The sequence below is a fragment of the Marmota monax genome, unplaced genomic scaffold (genome assembly GCF_021218885.2).
Source record: "Marmota monax isolate L192 unplaced genomic scaffold, Marmota_monax_Labrador192_F-V1.1 WCK01_AAM20220418_F8-fsc00174, whole genome shotgun sequence".
Classification (NCBI taxonomy): Eukaryota; Metazoa; Chordata; class Mammalia; order Rodentia; family Sciuridae; genus Marmota; species Marmota monax.
In genome coordinates this window covers 3,156,362-3,176,918 of record NW_026694860.1, presented here as the reverse complement: position 1 = coordinate 3,176,918, position 20,557 = coordinate 3,156,362, and the positions used below count along the sequence as shown (strand labels likewise).

At 37.3% G+C, this 20,557-nt stretch overlaps 1 protein-coding gene across 5 annotated transcripts in view; it reads left to right on the top strand.

Moving 5' to 3' along the window:
• The window catches only part of Ros1 (ROS proto-oncogene 1, receptor tyrosine kinase), a 130,695-nt gene that overhangs the window by 9,143 nt on the left and 100,995 nt on the right, over positions 1 to 20,557 (top strand). For all 5 annotated transcript variants that reach the window (XM_046426423.2, XM_046426421.2, XM_046426424.2 and 2 more), the window contains exons 3-8: positions 1,063 to 1,122; positions 3,116 to 3,142; positions 8,912 to 8,972; positions 12,369 to 12,517; positions 13,560 to 13,698; positions 20,248 to 20,449. In XM_046426423.2, coding sequence (XP_046282379.1) covers positions 1,063 to 1,122; positions 3,116 to 3,142; positions 8,912 to 8,972; positions 12,369 to 12,517; positions 13,560 to 13,698; positions 20,248 to 20,449 — 638 coding nt within the window. The remainder of the gene's footprint in view (positions 1 to 1,062; positions 1,123 to 3,115; positions 3,143 to 8,911; positions 8,973 to 12,368; positions 12,518 to 13,559; positions 13,699 to 20,247; positions 20,450 to 20,557) is intronic.

The window sequence follows — 20,557 nt, the reverse complement described above, 5'->3', positions numbered from 1 at the left end:
TTGGCCTTAATCCAGAAAATAATGGAGAGACAGAATTCAAGGTAAGCAAAGGTTGTGACCAGGTTTGGTTTTAAAAAGATCACTCTAAATAGGGAAACAAGTTCATGAGGCTGTTGGCAAGTGGTGAAGGGCAAAGCAGAAAATCAGGGCAGTGAGTGAGGAACCTGGATGGATTTCAGTTAATGACTAGATGAGTCAGTAGGACTTGGTGATGGCTTGTCTATGAGGATGGGGGATAGTGCATGAGAGGAGAAGGAGCCCTGATTCCTGGCTCAAACAACTCATTAAATTGGGGCCATGTTACAAGAAACACAGGAGAAAGAGAAGAGATGAGGGTGAAAAACAAGGAAATTAATGTTTCATATGCTCATTTGAGGTGTTTGCAGGGGGATTCAAGTAGAAATGTCCAAAGAGCAAGAGGATATGTGGATCTGGAGTTAGAGAGGAGCAGTTATTAATTTGGGGGTTATCCACATGTGACCTGTGGAAGGAATGACCAATACAGTCAGAGGCACAGAAAGAGCAAGTAAGAAGAATTGTACCAACTCAGCCCAATAGGAGGTCAGGGCAGCTGTGGGAGGATGTTTGCAGGGCAGCTGTGGAAGACAAGCCAGCAAGTAGGCTGCTGACTTCCCAAATGGTCTACCTACTAAGTTTTAGCATGTTACCTTTTGCTTGTGTCCCTAGTGTTGGGTTTTGCTTGTTAAGTGAGAATGGCCTGTGGACTCAGGATATACTTGATGCCATGCTTCCCTGGACTCCACCTGTTGCCAGTGGACAGTGTGTTCTGGACGGTTGGGTGCTTCCTGGGTCAGGGCTTGCCCAGGGTTTAACTCCCCTCGGCAACCTGCTGCCCTGCAGGGAACCACATCAAGCCCTTGTCTGTCTGTAGATATGACAGCTCTAATTAGAATCCAAAAGGTCCTGATCCTTTGGAGGCCTCAACCTCTTAGTAGCTTTGTTTCCAAAACATGGGAGATACTTTTTGTTACTATGCATTTCCAGATGACAAGAAAAAGTCACATTTCTTCAGTCATTATCATCTGTTATTGTCTCTTGCAGTGCATCCAAGGATGTCATTTTTGGAACTCTGTAGAACAGGAAAACTGTGCTTTAAAGTGTGTAAGTATTAGCTATCTTTTAATTTTGATATTGATGTCTCCCTTTAGAGAAAAGTTGTCTAAGAGGATTCCCATTTGCGTTCCCATTTCCAGCTAGTTTTCTTAACCCTAAAGAAAAAGCATGACAGCCTGAGTAATAAGTAGTAATGGGAAAAAAGCTGAGATCAGCATTATAAATGTATCATCCAAGGAAGGTTGATGCAAACCAGGGATGCCCAAATGCTTCACTATAAAGACATTTTAGTAGAATGTTAGGTATTTATTAAATTTTCTATCCCTGTGCTTCTCAAAGTTTAATGTACAAGATTCCAGTATACTGGAATACTAAAAGGTATTTAATATACAGTATACTAAAAGGCATATTCTGATTCAGTAGATCAGGGGTGGGGCCTGAGATTCTGCACTTGTAACAAGTTTCTAGGTGATAAGACACTAGTGGTCCCCAAACTGCGTTTTGGATAGGAGGGCACTAGATCATGTTCAAAATTTCTTTGTAGAAAACATGGTAGCATAGCAATCTAATCCAGAGGTCGCAAACACTCCACTTCATTTAAGAAATTGATCTCAAAGACTTTATTTTTCATTTGACTTGGATTTGTCATTTAGTGTGTAACTTAATTAAGGCACTTAACTCCTTCATTCTTTACTTTTCTCATAGGTAGATTAGGATAATAATACAATCTTTCTTCTAAGGATGGTTACTGACACATTATAAGTATTCTGGTATCATGGATAGGAATTTTGTCATTTGTTTAGGTGTTCATGTCAGAGGTTAAATCAGTATGAATCATAATAATGTTGGGTAATACTAATATTATTTTATATTAATGAGTAGATTATGGCAGCAAAGTTTAAATACGGACACTAAACCCTTCATATATATATATATATATATATATATATATATATATATATTCCCTACAGTTTTTCTTATTTAGTGTATCCTTGAAGACTTCTGTTACAGGAATTATTTTGCCCATCCCCATATTTGTAGTTGTGGGCCTCATATAGTGGAAGTGATTAAAAAGAGAAGCATTTGTCCTCTGGACTTGGTAACTGCCATACACTTCTCACAAATTGCAACTTATGTAATTATTTGTCTAGGTGTATGTTTAATATTTTTTCTCCAGAATATAAGCTTGATCAGGGGAGGACAGTTTTCAGACTGTATTCTCTGAACTCACTACTACAAAGTAGCTGTTCCATCATCAATACTTGCCAAATGAATTAATGGGAAGTACCATTTGTTGACAAAAACAATTCAAAAAGCAGAGTTATTGATGGAGCAGTCAGTCTGAGCATAAGAACTTGCTGGCCTTTGCTATCCAGAGCTATGGGTGATGATTTTCATTTCAGTTTGTGCCACAGTATGGCTGCAGCAAAATAACCGGGGGGTGACAAATAACTTGTGTACTTGATACAGCAGGAGTAGGAGCTGTTTATTGCAGGACAGGAGCAGTATTTATACATTCCGCACAGCTTATCTAATTAGCATAAACTAGATACATCAGTCAACCAATCAGGAATCTCCACACTTAATGGCTCGCTTTTGTTACTTCTCAAACCACTCCCTCTGGCATTTTGCCAGGCACCATCCAGACTTGTTTACGAACTCTAACATTCCCCTGGCAAAATGCCAGGTGTTATTTTGACTTGTTTACAGACTCTAACAAGTTTGTTCCTCTTAGACCTCTGCAGACACTCATTCATTCCCTAATCTGTTCACAGATTCTCTCTTATTTGACTGAGGTTTTCTTGCAGACATCATACTCTTCCATTTTTACTAATTATGCAAATAACATGATTTTTAGAGCCATGCATACAATGACCTGCCTGGACAGAAGGTCCAGCTCTGGGATCCTTTTTGTTTTTTGTTGGTTATTAATGGTGGGACAAGAAATTAATTTGGAAGAAATGTACAGCTAAGCATCATTAAAATTATTTACAACTTTAAGAATTTTAAGTACTTTTTCTTTCATTTTTTTTCTATGCAGAATGATACCTATGCCACCGTTTGTGAGGTGAGTTGATAATAACATATAAAAAAAGATGTCATCAAACCTCATGTTTTTATCTCCAGTCTTTAAACAGCTATTAATCTTATTGGAAGTGTTATTACTGTGGGTATAAAAATGAAGGTATAATTCTATTTTGGGGAACAAATATTTGTTGTGTTTTGTGTATATATGTACATATATAATAATGTATATATGTGTGAATATATATGTGTATATGTACATTCATATATATGAATATATATATATATACACTATTCTATATATTCTATATGTATGCTATGTCAGAGTATATATATATATAAAATATATAGTACATATATATTATATATATCACAACAAACATTTGTTGTGTTTCATGTGTATATATATATATATATATATATATACATAATATACATAAAACACACAAAATATATATGTATCAGTATCTGAAGGTGATTGAGGCAGTTCTGGGAAACTTTGCAGATTCCAAAATTCTCAGATGCTTAAGTCCAGATGGTATAGTATTTTCACATAACCAGTTTATATACAGTTTAAATCATCTTTAGATTACTTCCAATACCGAATACAATGTGAATGCTGTGTAAATAACTGTTACACTAGATTGCTTAGGGAATAAAGACAAGGAAAAATTGCTATACAAGTTTAGTCTGGATTAAGTTTTTAAGAAAATTTTTTTGCAGGTGTGGAACTTACCAATACAGAGTGCTAACTGTATATTATTGTACTGTGGTTTGAAAATGTATAATTCCTGGACTCTGGGCAGAGGGCGAGGGTATTGGGACTGGCAGGGGAGGGGAGAATGGAAGGGCACGTCCAGAGATATCTCTGCCAATGGTGTTTTCTTCCCCTAAACATATGGTGTGCTACCATGAAATTCACCACATTAAAAGAGAACCTTGCAATTGCAGATTTATTATTTAACATAATCCTTTGCCAACACTTTGAAACACAATTTTTCTCTCTGCTGTGATAATGAGTGACTTCACACTGGCTTGAGCTTCCATGCAGGTCTCTATTGTCCTCCGGGCTCTTCTCTCCTGCACTTGATTTTCACCTCTTCTAAGAGACCTTAGGATTTTGATCTCTTTCCACTGAGTCTTCTTCAGCTAAACTTATCTGCCCTGGATTCCATCACGTCAGAATTAGGTTACTTGACAATAGCAGTATTATTTCTCACTTCAAAACCTTGTTATGTTCTATTTAAATGTCCTGGTAACCAGAGAAGAGGACTATCATATTCTGCCTGGGGAGGGGGTAGAAATTATCATCCCTAGTAAAGCAGAAAATTTCCTTTTAACAGAGGACAAAAACAAGAATAAAAAATATTTAATTGGAACATTTTCTCAAATTGTCCTTGAGAATAGGTAGAGGTGGCAGCTGGCTAAGAAGAAATAAAATGGGTGGGGAATTTGCCCCATAAATAGACAATTAAAGATCTTGCCTGATTGAGTTTTTAAAAAGCAAGCTTCCTGAGGACCTTTTATGTGATTAAAGAAAAATCATTTGCAAAGAACAGTCCCTAAGGAGATTGTGCCGGGGTGAGGAAAATCAGGGAGAAAGAGCATCTCACAGGCAACAAAGCTGCCCAGGATTGTGTGGCCTGAGTTACCAGTTCCTCGTTAATCATTATACTGCTCAATTGTCTGTACTTACAGATAGTAATCTTTCTGTTGATTTTATGACTAATATAATCTGTTTATACTTTATATTTTACACTTAAAAATATTACAATTTAAATAAAGTAGGACTGAAGAGAAAGGCATACATGTAATATAGATAGATATATTTGAACTCAGTGTTTCACGCTTTGGACAATCATCCTCTTTCATCACTAATGTTTCCACCTAGGAAGCTTGAAATTTTTGCAATTCATGTTTCTTGGAGGAACATCCTTGAAGTGAAAGTTTAAGGAAATACAACTTGGAAAATGATAATAGCAAGTGAGATGGCTTGTCCCTGATAATCTGAAACACAGCATCTCAGCCTTTGGGCTAAGATCAAGAGTTGATTTTATTGTTTCTGAAAATTTTTTTATGAGTCTTTATTGTCTTATTCTCCGTGCCAGCCAGTGGGCAATTCCCTCTTCCTTTTGCACAGAAGTCACATTCCTGCCTTGAGGCTTTTGTCCTTACCATGCAGATCTCTGAAAGATCCACTCCTTCTCATCTCTCAAATCTTGGCTTGAAGGTCACTTCACAGTCCTTCCTGATCGCCCTCATGGAAGAAGCCTCTTTCCTGTCTAACCATGCCCCATACTTGCTTTATTTTTCTTCATAGCAGTTTTCATTTTCTTAACTTAAAAAAAAAAACTTGTCACTTTTTTTTTTCTAAACATGTCTTGGTTATTGTCTGTCTTTTCCTGAGAATGTAAGTTTCACAAAGGCAGAACTGACATATTTTTAAGCTTAAAACAGTGCACATAAAAAATACTTCACTATTCTTTTATATTATATGATTATTTATTTATTCTAATTTGTTTTACACGATGGCAGAATGCAATTTATTTCATATTACACATGTAGAGCACAATTTTTCAAGTCACTGATTGTACACAAAGTATTTCCACACTATTTGTGTCTTCATACATGTACTTAGGGTAATGATATCTAACTCATTGCACCATCATTCCTACCCCTTTGCCACCTCCTTTCCCCTCCTTCCCCTTTGCCCTATCTAAAGTTCCTCCATTCCTTCCATGCACCCCCCCCCTCACCATTATTAGTCAGCATCCTCATATCAAAGAAAACATTTGGTCTTCAGTTTTTTGGGATTGGCTTGCTTCACTTAGCATTATATTCTCTAGCTTCATTCATTTATCTGCAAATGCCATGATTTTATTCTCTTTTAATGCTGAGTAAAGTTCTATTGTGTATATATACCAAAGTTTCCCTATCCATTCATCTACCGAAGGGCATTTAGGTTGGCTCCATATTTTAGCTATTGTGAACAGTGCTGCTATAAACATTGATATGACTGTGTCCCTGTAGTGTGCTATTTTTAACTCCTTTGGATATGAACTGAGGAGTGGGATAGCTGGGTTGAATGGTGGTTCCATTCCAAGTTTTCCAAGGAATCTCCATACTGTTTTCCAGATTGTACCAATTTACAGTCTCACCAGCAATGTATGAATGTGCCTTTTTCCCCACATCCTCACCAAAACTTTTAGTTGTTTGTATTCTTAATAGCTGCCATTCTGACTAGAGTGAGATGAAATATTAGAATAGTTTTGATTTGCATTTCTCTAATTGCTAGAGATGTTGAACATTTTTTCATGTTTGTTGATTGATTGTATATCCTCTTCTGAGAAGTGTCTGTTCAGGTCCTTGGCCCATCTGTTGATTGGGTTATTTTTTTTTTGGTGTTAAGGTTTTTAAGTGCTTTATATATCCTAGAGATTAGTGCTCTATATGATATGCTTGTGGTAAAGATTTGTTCCCATTTTGTAGGCTCTCTATTCACCTCACTGATTGTTTATTTTGCTGAGAAGAAGCTTTTTAGTTTGAATCCATCCCATTTATTGATTCTTGGTTTTAATTCTTGCACTATAAGAGTCTTATTAAGGAAGTTGGGGCCTAATCTGACATGATGGAGATTTGGGCGCAACATCTCTGGTTTTATTCCTAGGTCCTTGATCCACTTTGAGTTGAGTTTTGTGCATAGTGAGAGATAGAAATGCCTTTTTCACCACTTCTATTTAACATAGTTCTTGAAACTCTAGGCAGAGGAATCAAACAGATGAAAAAAATTAAAGGGATATGGATAGGAAAAGAAGAAATCAAATTATGAATTCATCAAAGTAAATGAATGAATTCAGCAAAGTAGCTGGATGTAAAATCAACACCAATACTTAACTATTCTGAAAGGAATGAATGCTTTAGGAAACAATGCTACAATTCTTATGGTGAGTTGGGGGTGTGTCTTCCTGTGTGACAGAAGTTAGAAAAGGTACCTGGCAGCCTGGGAAACCAAGGGTGGAGCAAAAGGGAAACTCAAATACTACGGAAAAAATGGAAGTGGGAATGGGAATTGAGACAGCAGACTGATGTATCCCCAGGCAGAGTAAACAGTGGGAATGGCAACTCACAAACCAGGAATGTGCTGTATTAATGTTCCATCTGGGGGCTTACAGATCAGATGCTATAAATTGCTTAGATCCAATCTAGATTTTCTCTAGATAACTTGAGCTTAAGAACACTGGATAGTCTCATTTGAAGTCTAATGCTGGATTGCCTCCATGAACTGAGAGGTGGGGGAAGGGAAGGCTAGTTGATAGCTTTGCCTCCTCTTGAGATAACATTTAAACTCTCAGATGGATGGAAAATTTACTATATATTCCCCCTGTAAAAAACAGGGCCACCATTTTCCCTGATTGTCAGGATTAGCTATATTTCTAAATAATCTATATTTCAATTTCTCTCTTTTTTTCCTTGGTTTTCTTTATTAGAAAAGAAAACCTCATGTTATGTAATACTTTTTGTTGTTGCTTGGTTTGTTTCTTTTCTGTAGTTAATGGATTGTGTTGAATGTGTTTTACTGAAATTTGCAAACAGGATGTGAAAGTACACTAAACTTTTAAGTTAAATCATCCTGAGCCCAAACCAAGGTATTTAAATTAATCCTTAACTAAGCAAACCTGGGCTTATCAGACTCCACTTCCTTTCAGTGCACAAATCAAACATTGAAAAGTTAGTATTTACAAGTTACAGCCCTTCTTTTCAGGGTAAATATAGTGTGCCACAGTTTCCACTATCAGCATGAGAAACAATAGCATGTTGTCCTAGGAATAATTATAAATTGAAGGCAAGCAGGAAGATTGATCATGATTGCATTGTGCTTTTATGATGTGTACTCTTTCTCCAAGTTTTTTTTCTTTTTTCTGTAGCTAATGTTAATGCATCTGTTAAAAGTTGCAGATTTGTGTTCTTTCATCAGATCCATACTCTGTTTTTGATTAATGAGATAAGATGTTAATCATCATTATGTAGTAGATCTTAAAATTTAACATTGGTATTAAGCTATCCATTAAAATCTTTAGCAATTATAAAATTTTTATATAAATGTCAGTTTTTAATTTTTCCAAGGAGAACATGGACAACATGAGAAATAGACAATCTATAAGCATCATTTTAGGCTAGAATTTTAGGTTTCTAGTTCATACAACTTTGACCAGGGTGGCATACATATAATTGCATTGTCAAGCTTAGTGCTTTTTCAAACTGTAGAGTAGGATCCATTAGAGGGTCATAAAATCAATTCAGCAAATCAAGAGTCACATTAAACAATGAAACAATAAAATGGAATAGAATTGAATATATAACACTTATAGGTATAGGGTTTCTTTTGGGGTTGATTTAAATGTTTTAAAATTATGTTGTGGTGGTGATTGCACAACTCTGTAAATAACACTAAAAGCCACTGAAACTATGCTCTTAATGGGTGAGTTTTATGGTATGTGAATATATCTCAATAAAACTGCTAAAATGGGGGAAAGTAAGTTGGTTTTAAGAATCTTTTCAGTATGTATATGTATCCTAGGTTGTTTTGTTAAGTGATTTTTAAAAAATTTTATTCTTTATTATTATTTTTACTGTGGAATATGTTCAAAAACAGTCTGAAAGGACTGATCTAATTTCACTAGCAAGAGGGAACTTTATTACAGTTGAAATAGTTGCTATAAAGATACACAGGTCCTCAGAATTCAAATTCGAAGTTTATTAGCAAAACCAGCACAAAGACTGTACTGAATTGTGTCCTACCTGTCTTCCATAGAGAGAGTTCTGTGAAGTTGGTTGCAGTAGTGCAGAAGGTGCATATGAAGAGGAAGTACTGGGTAAGAAAATGCACTTGACCATTATTTCGCATCTATACCAATTAGTGACTTGCTATTATCAAAGTATAGTGAAAAGTTTCTTAAAATATCAAGACTTCTACATCTCAGTAGCATAAAAATATATTTATAGAGAAAATTAAATTATTTCAAAAGTTGAGAACATTCTGAGACTTAGCAAGACTCTTCTTCCAGACATAGTGGGAAATGTGGCACATGACTTATGTTTAGGACCATATTTTGCCCTCATGATCAGTATACATAGTCCCTTCTATCTTAGTGAGGGAGAAATGTATATTCTGAGCAGATTTGATTTAGAAAATGCCATAGTTTTAATATCTAAAAGTATAGGATTATTTATTCAATGTGCATTACATTATTCTGCTAACAGTTATTCAGTTGAGTACCCAATATGTGCATGGCTCCCTTAAAAGGCACTAGGAATTTGTGAAATGTATAGAAGCTATACTTCTCAATGTTAGATTTTGAGTAAGTAGAAAATTTGGGTGTACATCATCTCTCTCTGCTTGATTTCAAAGTAGACTGAGTGTTTGTGAGTGGCTTGGCCATAATGTGTTAAATCTCCATTGGTTTCTGAAGGGCCAATGCTTTGATAAGTCATAGCCTGGATGTTAGCAGTTATCTTTTGCAAAAATCACTGGGGTCTCCTCCCATTGAGAGACAGTTCCCTCCATTGTGGGGCATGCTTGGCTCTTCCATATGTTGAAGCCCTTGTTTCACTGATTTCTTCCTTACATTTTGGCTGATGGAAATCAAAAGGATGTTGTCACCTAGTTGTCCTCATTTAGTGTCCCACCAAACCAAACCAAACCAAACCAAACAAAAAACCCCACTTTAATGTTTCTGTGGAGAGACAGTGGACACATTAAAACATGTTTTTCCTTCTGTGTTGTGAAAGTTAGCTGTAGGTCAAATTTATATTTTTGTGGTTTTAAAACTGTATGTTGAAATGCCCCAGGGCACCACAGGGGCCTCTGTGAGGAGCCTTAGGGTATATTCAGACACGAGAGAAATGTAAGGATGGTCAACATCTGTTGGACACTGATGGATCTGTTGATTAGGGGAAGTTCATGACATAAACAACACGTTGCACTGAAGTCCTTTCCATGACGTTATCTCTTTGCAATGCTGGGGTTTTGGGTAATTTCTGGAGTAACAAGCAAGTACCACAGGAAACTCAACATGAAACAGGAATAAGGATGGAGATACCTAATCAGATTATAAGACTAGAGAAGCTGTGTAGTGCCCAAAGGGCACACAGATGTATTATTACGAAGTAGTTTTTATTTAAGGATGAAATAAATATATGATTTTGCCCATCAATATATGTATTATTTTTAAAGCATCTATTAAGTTGTTAGGACATACACATTTATTGTTAACACTACTTAATAAATGGAACTATTAGGTAGTTATTTGATCCAAAGAGTCTAAAAAAATTACTGTGATGCTAAGAATTCCAGACATGAGAAAGCTGGAACCTTTGATTTATACCTTTTTCTTACATTCTAAAATTATATTACCAATTTAATTATCTAATTCCATTAGAATACAAGTATAATCAATGCTTTATTTAATTTCTCATGGGCTGTTGATCAATTTCTATGCGTGACTAACAAATAAAATGTACCGAATGTAAATAAAAGCATTTAAGCTTAGAGACTGTATCTTTAGTTTGTTATGATGACCTAAGACTATGCATCTAAGACTCTGTTTGTCTCTAGCACATCACAATTTTAGATACTTTCTCATTTGGGGGAAAATAGCTAACAATCCATCAAAATAGCAATAGCTATTTTTTATTAAGTATTTATGAGCCAGGTACTATTCTCATTAATTTATAAATATTAGCTCCTTTAGTCTTCAGATGAATAAATACTATAAATAACCTCATTTGACAGATGAGAAAATTGAGGAGTAATGTTTAAACACGTTCTTGGTGGCCTAAAGCTAGTGAGAGACATAGCAGGAATTACAACCCGGTTCTGACTGCAGTCATGCTGTTATGACTTCCACTTAATGAAAGTAGTGTGTAACAGTCAGCTTTGCTTTTTCATTTGAATCACTCTTGCCTTGGTATTTTAGAATAAACTTTCCTTCCCTCTGATTTTTCATATGTATCACAAAACTTTGACACGTTACGTCTCTATTTAGCTGTAAAATTAAATTTACTTATACTTACATAACTCTGGTTCCTGTACCCTGTTTGTGATTTCTGATGCTTCCAGTTTTCCTTCTTTGTCTGCTGATAACTCCATTACTGAAATCCTCTTCAAGTTATCTGTAGCACCTGCCAATCCTTGGTATTCAGTGTTTGACCATTACAGGCTTGCGGATGAGGAGTGTGCTTTGCTTATACAGCTTTCATACCCCCAAAATGAACCACAAGTAGATGAAGCAGGAGAAGGGTTATGCTAGACCTTTTTGTGAACTGGCCCCTCAGATGAAAATGTCTTTAATTTTTTTTTGATTGGAGAGTATGGATTTTAATTAGTCTATATCCATTACCTGTAGGGATAAGAATTTTCAAAGAAAGATTGTTAGTCTTGGGATTTGTATTTAAGAATTTTAAACTTCTTACCAAACCTACCAGGCTTTCTCAAACAAAGTAGTGATTTTTTTTTCTATAACAAAGTTGAAGCGGGAAATTCATCACAATTTTGGATAAATTGAAAAAAAGTAAAGTAAAGGAATTTCATCCCAGGACTGTGGTTGTGGCTCAGTGGTAGAGCCCTTGCTTGGCATGTGTGAGGCCCTGGGTTTGATCCTCAGCACCACATATAAATAAACAAATAAAGTAAAAAATCCATTGGCAACTAAAAATATATATAAAAAAATTTCATCCCAGTGGTACATACCATGCAGGAATCTAACCGCTGGTACAGTGCCTGGCAAGTTGCATCCATTAAATGTATCCTACATATTGTAATTTGTCTAAATGTTTAGAAATCATGAAATGTTTTATAATGCAAAACAGTGGGATGTAGAGTCCTTTTCCATAAATGCAGTAACTCTGTATATATAAAAATTTTGTTGACAAGATGCGTAGTAACAGCAAAATTATAGTATAAAACTTAAAAACTGCCTTGGGGTATATATCCTTGGCAGTAGATGGTTCTGCTGTGCTATGACATGTTTTTGGTACCTCCCATTCTTGCTACTAAGAAAGTGGTAAAATAAGAGAAAATTGGACGGTCTCAGAACACTTCAAGTTGCCTTTTAAAAGAAGGGAAGACTGTCTTGAAAATGTACACCACTTATTGTTCAGGTGAGTGACTGGATCAGGAGAATGCTGATAACACTGGATTAAACATTCCTATATTCTTCTGCTTTGATGGACAGGAGTATATGGTGAGTGAAACTTTGTTTTCTCCCCAGAAAATACAGACCTTCCTACAGCACCTTTTGCTTCTTCCATTGGAAACCATAGTGTGACGTTACGATGGAAATCTGCTAACATTTCTGGAGTAAAATACATCATTCAGTGGAAATATGAGCAACTTCCAGGAAGCTGGACCTACACTGAGGTATGAAAAACTGCCTTTGTATCTAAATAAAAACTCCCAAATTATTCAAGTGCCAAAATATTACATCTAATTATAGTAGTTCCCCTTCCATCTGTAAATTTTATTTATGAAGTTTAAGTTATCCGCAGTCAATGATGTTCCAAAAATATTACATGAAAAATTTCAGAAATAAAGAATTGTTAAGTTTTAAATTGCACATCATTCTGAGTAGCATGATGAAATTTCATGGATTCCTGCTCTGTTCCCCTGGGAAGTAAGCCATCCCTTTGTTCAGCATATACCCATCTGTTATTCCTTTAGTAGCTGCCTAGGTTACCAGATGAACTCTCACAGTATTTATATTACAGTATTTGTATATGGAGTTTGGTACTCTCTGAGGATTTAGGTATATTCTGTGGTCTTAAATGTAGTCTCCCCATGAATAAGGGGAGATTACATATAGGTGCTAATGCATTCTAGAAAAGATTTAAGCATAAGTGGTTGGAGTAGATGAGCTTCAAATTTGGCTACTCTGTAAACCCTTTATTTTATGAGGAATATATAATGTTGGCCACATATTAAATTCCTTCAGCCCAGAATCACATAAGCAATTATTTCATTGGTCATTATCGGACCATGCCTCCTAAATGACTACATCTAGGATCAAGGGCAGGAGAAAGATTTTCACAGGCACTTGTTTCAATTTACAAATGCTGTCTATCATAACCATTCAAAACTGTCTTTTTAAAATAAAAGCATGGGAAAATTCAGAAAAAAATAGTCCCACAACACCAAGTTTAATAATACAGAAATATTTATGTAAATTTTTGAAGAAAGTGCCAAATAATTGAATCTATATTCTCAGAAGACAATTTCTGTGTGAATTTGCAGATTGGTTCTAAGTTCTCTAAGCTCCAGCCCTCTGTTTCATCCCATCTGGCAGGATCTAGGTGGCCCAATATCCAAAAGACCATCCAACTTCTACAAATTAACCTGTTCTCTTAAATCACATTGTATGGTGGTGATATAATAAATGCTGATTATTGATCTCTCATGGGTCTAGGCTGTGTCCAAGCTCTCTTATGAGGTAGAGTCCCTGCATCCTTTCACTGAATATATTTTTCGAGTGGTTTGGATCTTCACAGCCCAGCTGCAGTTGTATTCTCCCCCAAGTCCCAGTTACAGGACACATCCTTACGGAGGTATGACACGCATACATTGTTTATGGAATAAGGACATTATTCCTAAGCTTTGGTTTAATTTGTTTTTATTTTGAGTAATAAAATAAATCTATTCCTTTGTGATCAGAACAATGACCCCTGATCTGATAGGACTAACAGTTTGGTATAAGAGCAATATTTTCTGTAATATACAATAAATAAGATGAAGATATTATAAAATAGTATGGTACTGTGTACTATCATAAAATAAACATTTGACCAGAGTTTGTGCTTTAGAGGATTAGAAATGTGGGATTGGGAGAGGGGGAGGCTGTTCCAGTATTAAATAAGGTGGTAAGAAAAAGGCTCATTGAGTTGGGGGTGGGAGGGTTAAATTTGAACAAAGGAATCCAGGGAGTCAGTCAAGAAGACATGTTAGATACACAGCAATCCAGGCAGGAAATGGCCATACAGAGGCTTTAGGGCAAGGGTATCCCTGGCCATTTCAAAGGACAGCCAAGCACCCAGCATGGCTGGATGAAAGTGAAGAAGGTGCAGGAATAACAGATAAGGTCACAGAGTTGGAGGGGTAGAATATCAGTCAGCTTCAGAGACCTTTGTAAAGACTGTGGAAGGAGATTGCTGTTGGTTTTTGAACAGGGGAGTGATGTGATCTGACGTGACCTCTCTTACATTTTGAAAGGCAGTATGGAGAATGGACAGTTGGGGTAGGTAGAAGCAGGCAGACCTAGTAGGTGGCTGTTACAGTGGCCCATGGGGTGTTAAGAAGTGTTTGGTTTTATATTTATGTCTTGAGATATTTTTTAGTGTTTCTGTTACTTAGGTTATAGTATTTTGGGGGGCTGTGTAGCAATTATATCTGAAAAGATTAAGCTCCTTGCTTATTTTTTTCCCCTCAGAAGTTGGTTATTTGGGTACTATAATTTTAATGTCATCAGAGGAAGATCAGTTATTCTTTTCATTCATTCTACAAATTTTCTTCAAACACCTATTACATATCAGTTATTGTTCTAGGAACCAAAGCAGCTGAAGTCCAAATACTTGAAAGATTTACAATCCAGCTACTGGAGAAAGCAGAGAAGCAATTAAGCAAACGTATTTATTGACTTTGTGAGAGAATTCAATAAATAGCATCCTTCTTCCTGAGTTCTCAACTAATGAAAGATAATGCATATATGTCTGTGGATGGGTGCAGGAATATCATCATTATTTCTGATAAAGTCTAAGTTGGATGATGTAGCTTAGCATAAAAAAAAAGTGGATGAATTGCTAACAACCTGCTTAGACCCAGCTTAGACTTTAGAAGGGAAAGTTTGACTGTGTGAAGCTGACTAATTGCTGCCTCTTGCTGATTTTGTTAGACAGGAAAGGATAAAGAAACCAAAACATTTCTTTCAAGATCTCTGAACTTGCTGGGTGTAGTGGTGCATGCCTGTAATCCCAGCAGCTCAGGAGGCTGAGGCAGGAGGATCACGGGTTCAAAGCCAGCTTCAGCAAAAGTGAGGCACTAAGCAACTCAGTGAGACCCTGTCTCTAAATAAAATACAAAATAGGGCTGGAGATGTAGCTCAGTGGTGGAGTGCCCCTGAGTTCAATCCCTGGTACCAAAAAGAAAAAAAAAAATCTCTGAATTATTACCTCCACCTGACAGCAATGGCTGTTACCAATGAATAGGAACTCGTGTTTCTCTGTAAGGAGAACTAGGGTGGGTAAGAGACAGGAGTATTTACACAAGATTCAAATAGGTATGGCAGGAGGAATAAGGAAATATCTCAATAACCAATACAGTATAATTTTGCGTAGGAGTAAGGACTAAAAAGAAAAATAATATAGGATAAATGATAAAGAATGTCTGAGGAGGAGACCTAGTTTGGATGAAAAGGTAGTCAGGGAAGGCCTCTCTGGGAATGACATTTATTCAGGGCTTTAAATAACAAGAGGCAAGAAGCTATGCAGATACCCAGGAATGAGTTTCCCAGAAAGAAGGAAGAGCAAGGACCAAGGAGCAGTGTTGGAAATGAGCTGAGTTTATTTGAGGAATGACTGATGAGGCTGGAAGGCAGTGGGTAAGATGGAGAGAAGGAGATGAGATACAACAGGGTAGTCAGAGGCCTGGTCACGTGGGGCCACATAGTCTGTCATAAATAATGTAGCTTTTATTCTAAGTGTGACAGCAAGTCTTTGGAGAGTGTTAAACTAGGGGATTAGGATTGATTCAAGTTTTAAAATTTTCATTCTGGCAGTTGCATGGAGACTGGTGGGTGGAGATAGGCCAAGGGAGGAGGGAACAGTCCAAGCAAGTCAGGATGGTGGCTCTGACTAGGGTGGTCATGATGGAGGTGGTGGAAAAATTTGCCATATATTTTGAAGATAGAGCTGATGGAGTTGAAGAATGGATTTGGTGAGGAGGATGGAGGATCAATCTCCATAACTTAGAGTTTTTCTGAACACCTGGGTATTGCCATTTAGTGATGAAACTTTGAAACTACTGATGAAGTTTTGAGATGTAACTTAATTCCCTGCTTCTCCCAGCAGGTGAGACTGGAGTTTCTCTCTTCTGCTCGAAGGTGGGGTCTGAGTAAGGCACAGGCCTCTGTGGCTGAGAAGTGTTGCAGCTCTTAATGGTGGGCTATTCTCTCCAGGGTTGCAGCAGACCCCAGGAGCTCACCATCAAATCCTTCTTTCAGGGCTGTTGTGTTGTGAATTCGAAGAAAGAAATCCATAGATCAGGATGAGTTAGTGTAAGAGTAGGATTTGTTGAAGAATAGAAACAGGAAGAGAACTCAAGAGCAGGTTTTTTCCCCCTGAGTGTGCTAGTCTAGGGGTTTATATAGCACTTGAGTCACTGCTTTTGGTCCCAACTTAAGCTAATTCGGGTTTGGAAAATTATTAATGCTATTGGTCAATTCTTGAATCCCAACTTCCATTCAGGTCTGCCCCACTTCCATTTTCTACCCTCAGGAAGGGGGAGGTTGAGGTCCTGATGATCTGTTTGCAGGCCCTGGCTATAGAGGTGCAAGGAGTGGGCTTCTCCAGGAGAGGTACCATGCCCAGGCCTAGTCACCGAAGGATGACAAGTCAGTGTACCTTGGTTCCCAGTGCCTCAGGATCACCATACCTGCTTGGCAGGTTCCACATGAGCACAAGTGGTGCTTGCTGCCTGTGTTCCAACACACCAAGGTTGCCACTCTGCTGCTTCATGATTCTGGGACCGCTTCCTAGCTTGGACCAGAAGGCCGGATGCACGCTTAGCAGCCTGAGAACCATGTGGCTTAGATGGAGGGAAGACTGGTGAGGGGACAGCTTTTCTAGGGAAAATCAAATGCCTGTTTTGATCAAGTAAAATTTGAGATGCCTATCAGACATTCAAATGGAGTGGCCAAAGATGCAATTAAATGTGTGAACGTGGAACTCCGGGGGTAGGTTAGAGATACCCAAAATACCAATGTATATTTCATGCACATATAGATGTGACTTCAAACCATGGGCCTGGAGGTTATAGGCTAAGAATAAATATATGTTGAAAAGAGGAAAGGGCCAAGTTTTAACCCTGGAGCATCCCAATATTTGGCAAGAAGGTCAAGAAGAGGAAGACCAAAGCCAGTAAGGAGGAAGAAACTCTGGAGCTCATGGTCTCATAACTAAGTGATAAAGTGTTTCAGAAATGAGGGTTATTAATGACACAGTTTTATTATCTCTGGAAAGTAACCAAGCTTATCTTTTCTGCCTGATTATTTTTCCCAACTTTGTTTAGAATATTGCTCTGTCAAAATGTAGTTTAACTAAACTGTTCTCTTTGGAGTGCTCCTATGTTCTTAAAGCAACACTAGTTCTTTTTTTTTAATTTCTATTTTTAGTTGTACATAACACAATATATTTATTTATTTATGTATGTATGTATGTATGTATGTATGTATGTATTGCTGAGGGTGGAACCCAGAGCCTCACACATGCAAGGCAAGCACTCTACCGCTGAGCCACAACCCCAGCCCCAACTAGTTCTAAATAAATGCTGCTGTTGTCACATTTAAAATATATTTATGGGGTATCTATATGTGCATAGATCTGATTCTGTCTTTAAGTAGCTTACTCTCTTACAGGGGAGATCAAGCACATGCTTAAATGACCCTGAAATAAAATAACTCTTAATAAAAATCATTTTAATCAGAAGCACTGACAAATTCCTGTGGAAATTCAGAGGAGGGAGATATTTCTAGAACAAAATATCAAATAAATTTTTCTGGAAGAGGTTTTCATTTGTTGATTTGAACATTAGGTAAGACCCAGCTGACTATATGAGTAGAGTTATAGAGATTGAATTCTAAGGCATCAGGGGGAAAAGTGAGTATTCCATCTACTTGAACCATAGGATACAGGAAGAGAAACAGAATAACAGTGGGAAAGAGACTAAGTCCAGATTCCAAAAACATTGAATGGAATGCTTTATTTAGAAAGCAGTTGGGGGTTATGGAAGGCATTAAAGCAGAGGAGTAATTGCTTTATATGGTCTTTAAAAAAAGAATTTTGGCAACTACATAGAATGAATTGAGGGGATAAGGGGGATTGGAAAGTTGAGACCAACTGGGAGGCTATTCTAATATTTTTAACATTTCATCAAAGACAAGTTTAAAGAAACAGTATGTATATGGGTGTATTTTTTGATTTCTTTTTTTGAATATCTGACTTCTCTACCAGGGAAGGGATTCCAGCCTTGAAGCCTTGCAGTGAGCGACGCTAGGGCACACACTCAGGGAGACTTGTTTGATACATTAGAGTTAGCTGAGGCAGCTCAGGAAGACTTGTTTCAGAATGCATGGGCACCCTGCCTCTCAGTCCCAGAGATATGACTGTGTCCAGAGAGCCTCAAGTGGAGCTTGGTCTTGGATTTCAGCAGAGCTGGGCAGCTGATGAAATTGGTTGGGGCATCCCTGCCTTCCCTGATGAGAGCCCTGTTCTTGCTTATTAAGTCTCAGGGTTTGTGTGGCTGCTGTGCTGATTATTCTCTGACCATCTCTGCTTAGAACAGTAGACATTGGTCTAGGGCCATGTTTGTAAAGTTCAAGATCAGAATGTAATACATGGATTCTTCCCTGCTCCAAGCAATGCCTCATGTACTCCAAAATTGCTGAAACATTTTCTAGAGTTGGAGAGCTACCATGGTTCAGGACTCATGGCTGGTCAAGCTAAAGTAATGAAGAAGACCAATTTCGCTTTCCATTTCTCCGCCTTTCTTTTGGAAACGATAACCCATGTTCCCTCCAAGTCTTCCACACCTGGTGTGGATCTTTTCCATGCAGAGCATCTCATGTTTAAGATTCTCCCTCACTTTTCTAGCCACATCAAAACTTAGAAACTTATCTGTTCTGTGTTCATTGTCTTCTAGTCCTATTCTCTTACAGCTATGAGAATTGTGTGATTTTTAGATTGTGTTTGCCTTTAACTGGGGCCTTTTAGGAGACAATTCCTTAATTAGGAAGATGGTGGTTAGATAAGGAATGCCACCCTTTCTTGGGGGATTTGTTGTGGAGGCATTTGAACTATTACACATCATGCCATGTTGGTGGCATATAACTTGCCTGAAGTGGAACAGATCGTATCTGGGCATAATGACCCTAATGGGTTAGGTTTCTTTTTGACAGTTTGATTCTAATTCAGTGAGAGATGATTCCTTCTTTTCTGTTCACAAATGTGAATGAATACATAGAGCCACAGAGTGTTATGAAGATATTTGTGAATGAATGTTTAATCATCTAATTAGTGCTTTTATTCTTGGCAAGGGTGGGGGCACTGTTGTGGCCAAGTCACCTGGTTTCTCAGGGACTTTGAGGGGATAAGGAAGGTATTGTCTGGATCACCAGAGCTGATGGCCACAAGAGTGAAGTAGACTGGTCCAATTCTGGCCTATCTGAATCCACATCTTCAGCTGAAACCAGTGTGACTACAGCAACAGGAGTGAAAGATCCCAGGACCTTTTTTTTTTCAATTCATGTTAATCATTGACTCTAGTTTGTTCAGATTCTCCTTCTTAACTTGGTTTCATCCTGGATTCAATACATTTATGTCTCTAGAGAGTTTTGACAACCCTTTTGCTAGAATATTTATTCTATTTGTATACTTTAAAATTTAATTTTATGTCATACATTAGAAGTGAAGAAAATAACATTTGAAGGAGTCTTTTGGTAAACATTAATATTTAATTGGTATGATTTAGTGATCCAGAGTTGCAGGTCATGGATTCTTACCATATTCTGTCACATATTTTGAGTATTTGTCAAAATATTTTATTTCTGGCTGGGCCTTCTGGTGTATGCTGTAATTCCAGTGACTCAGGAGGCTGAAGTGGGAGAATTACAAGTTCAAGGCCAGCTGGGGTGATTCAGTGAGACACTATTTTAGAAGAAAGAGTAAAAAGGGCTTGTACCACATTGGTAGAGAGCTCCTGGGTTCTATCTCCTGTACCATAAAAAAAATTCTGTTAACTTTTTAAAAACTGAGATTTTTTTCCTGTACTATTTTAAGATCATAAGTCCTGTACATTTCCATTTTTCATTATGTCATTATTTCTTCTAGTTCCTGAAACTGCTCCATTCATTAAGAATATTGAAAGTTCAAGTCCGGATACTGTGGAAGTCAGTTGGGCTCCACCCCAATTCCCAGGTGGACCTATTTTGGGTTATAACTTAAGGTTGATCAGCAAAAACCAAAAACTAGATTCAGGAACACAGAGAACCAGTTTCCAGTTTTACTCTACTCTACCAAATACCACCTACAGGTAAGATTTCAGTGGATGCAAGGGAAAATGTAGGCAACATGGCTGCAAGCATAATTATTTTTTAAAAAATAACTAACATAGTTTAAATATATTTTGAGAAGTATTACT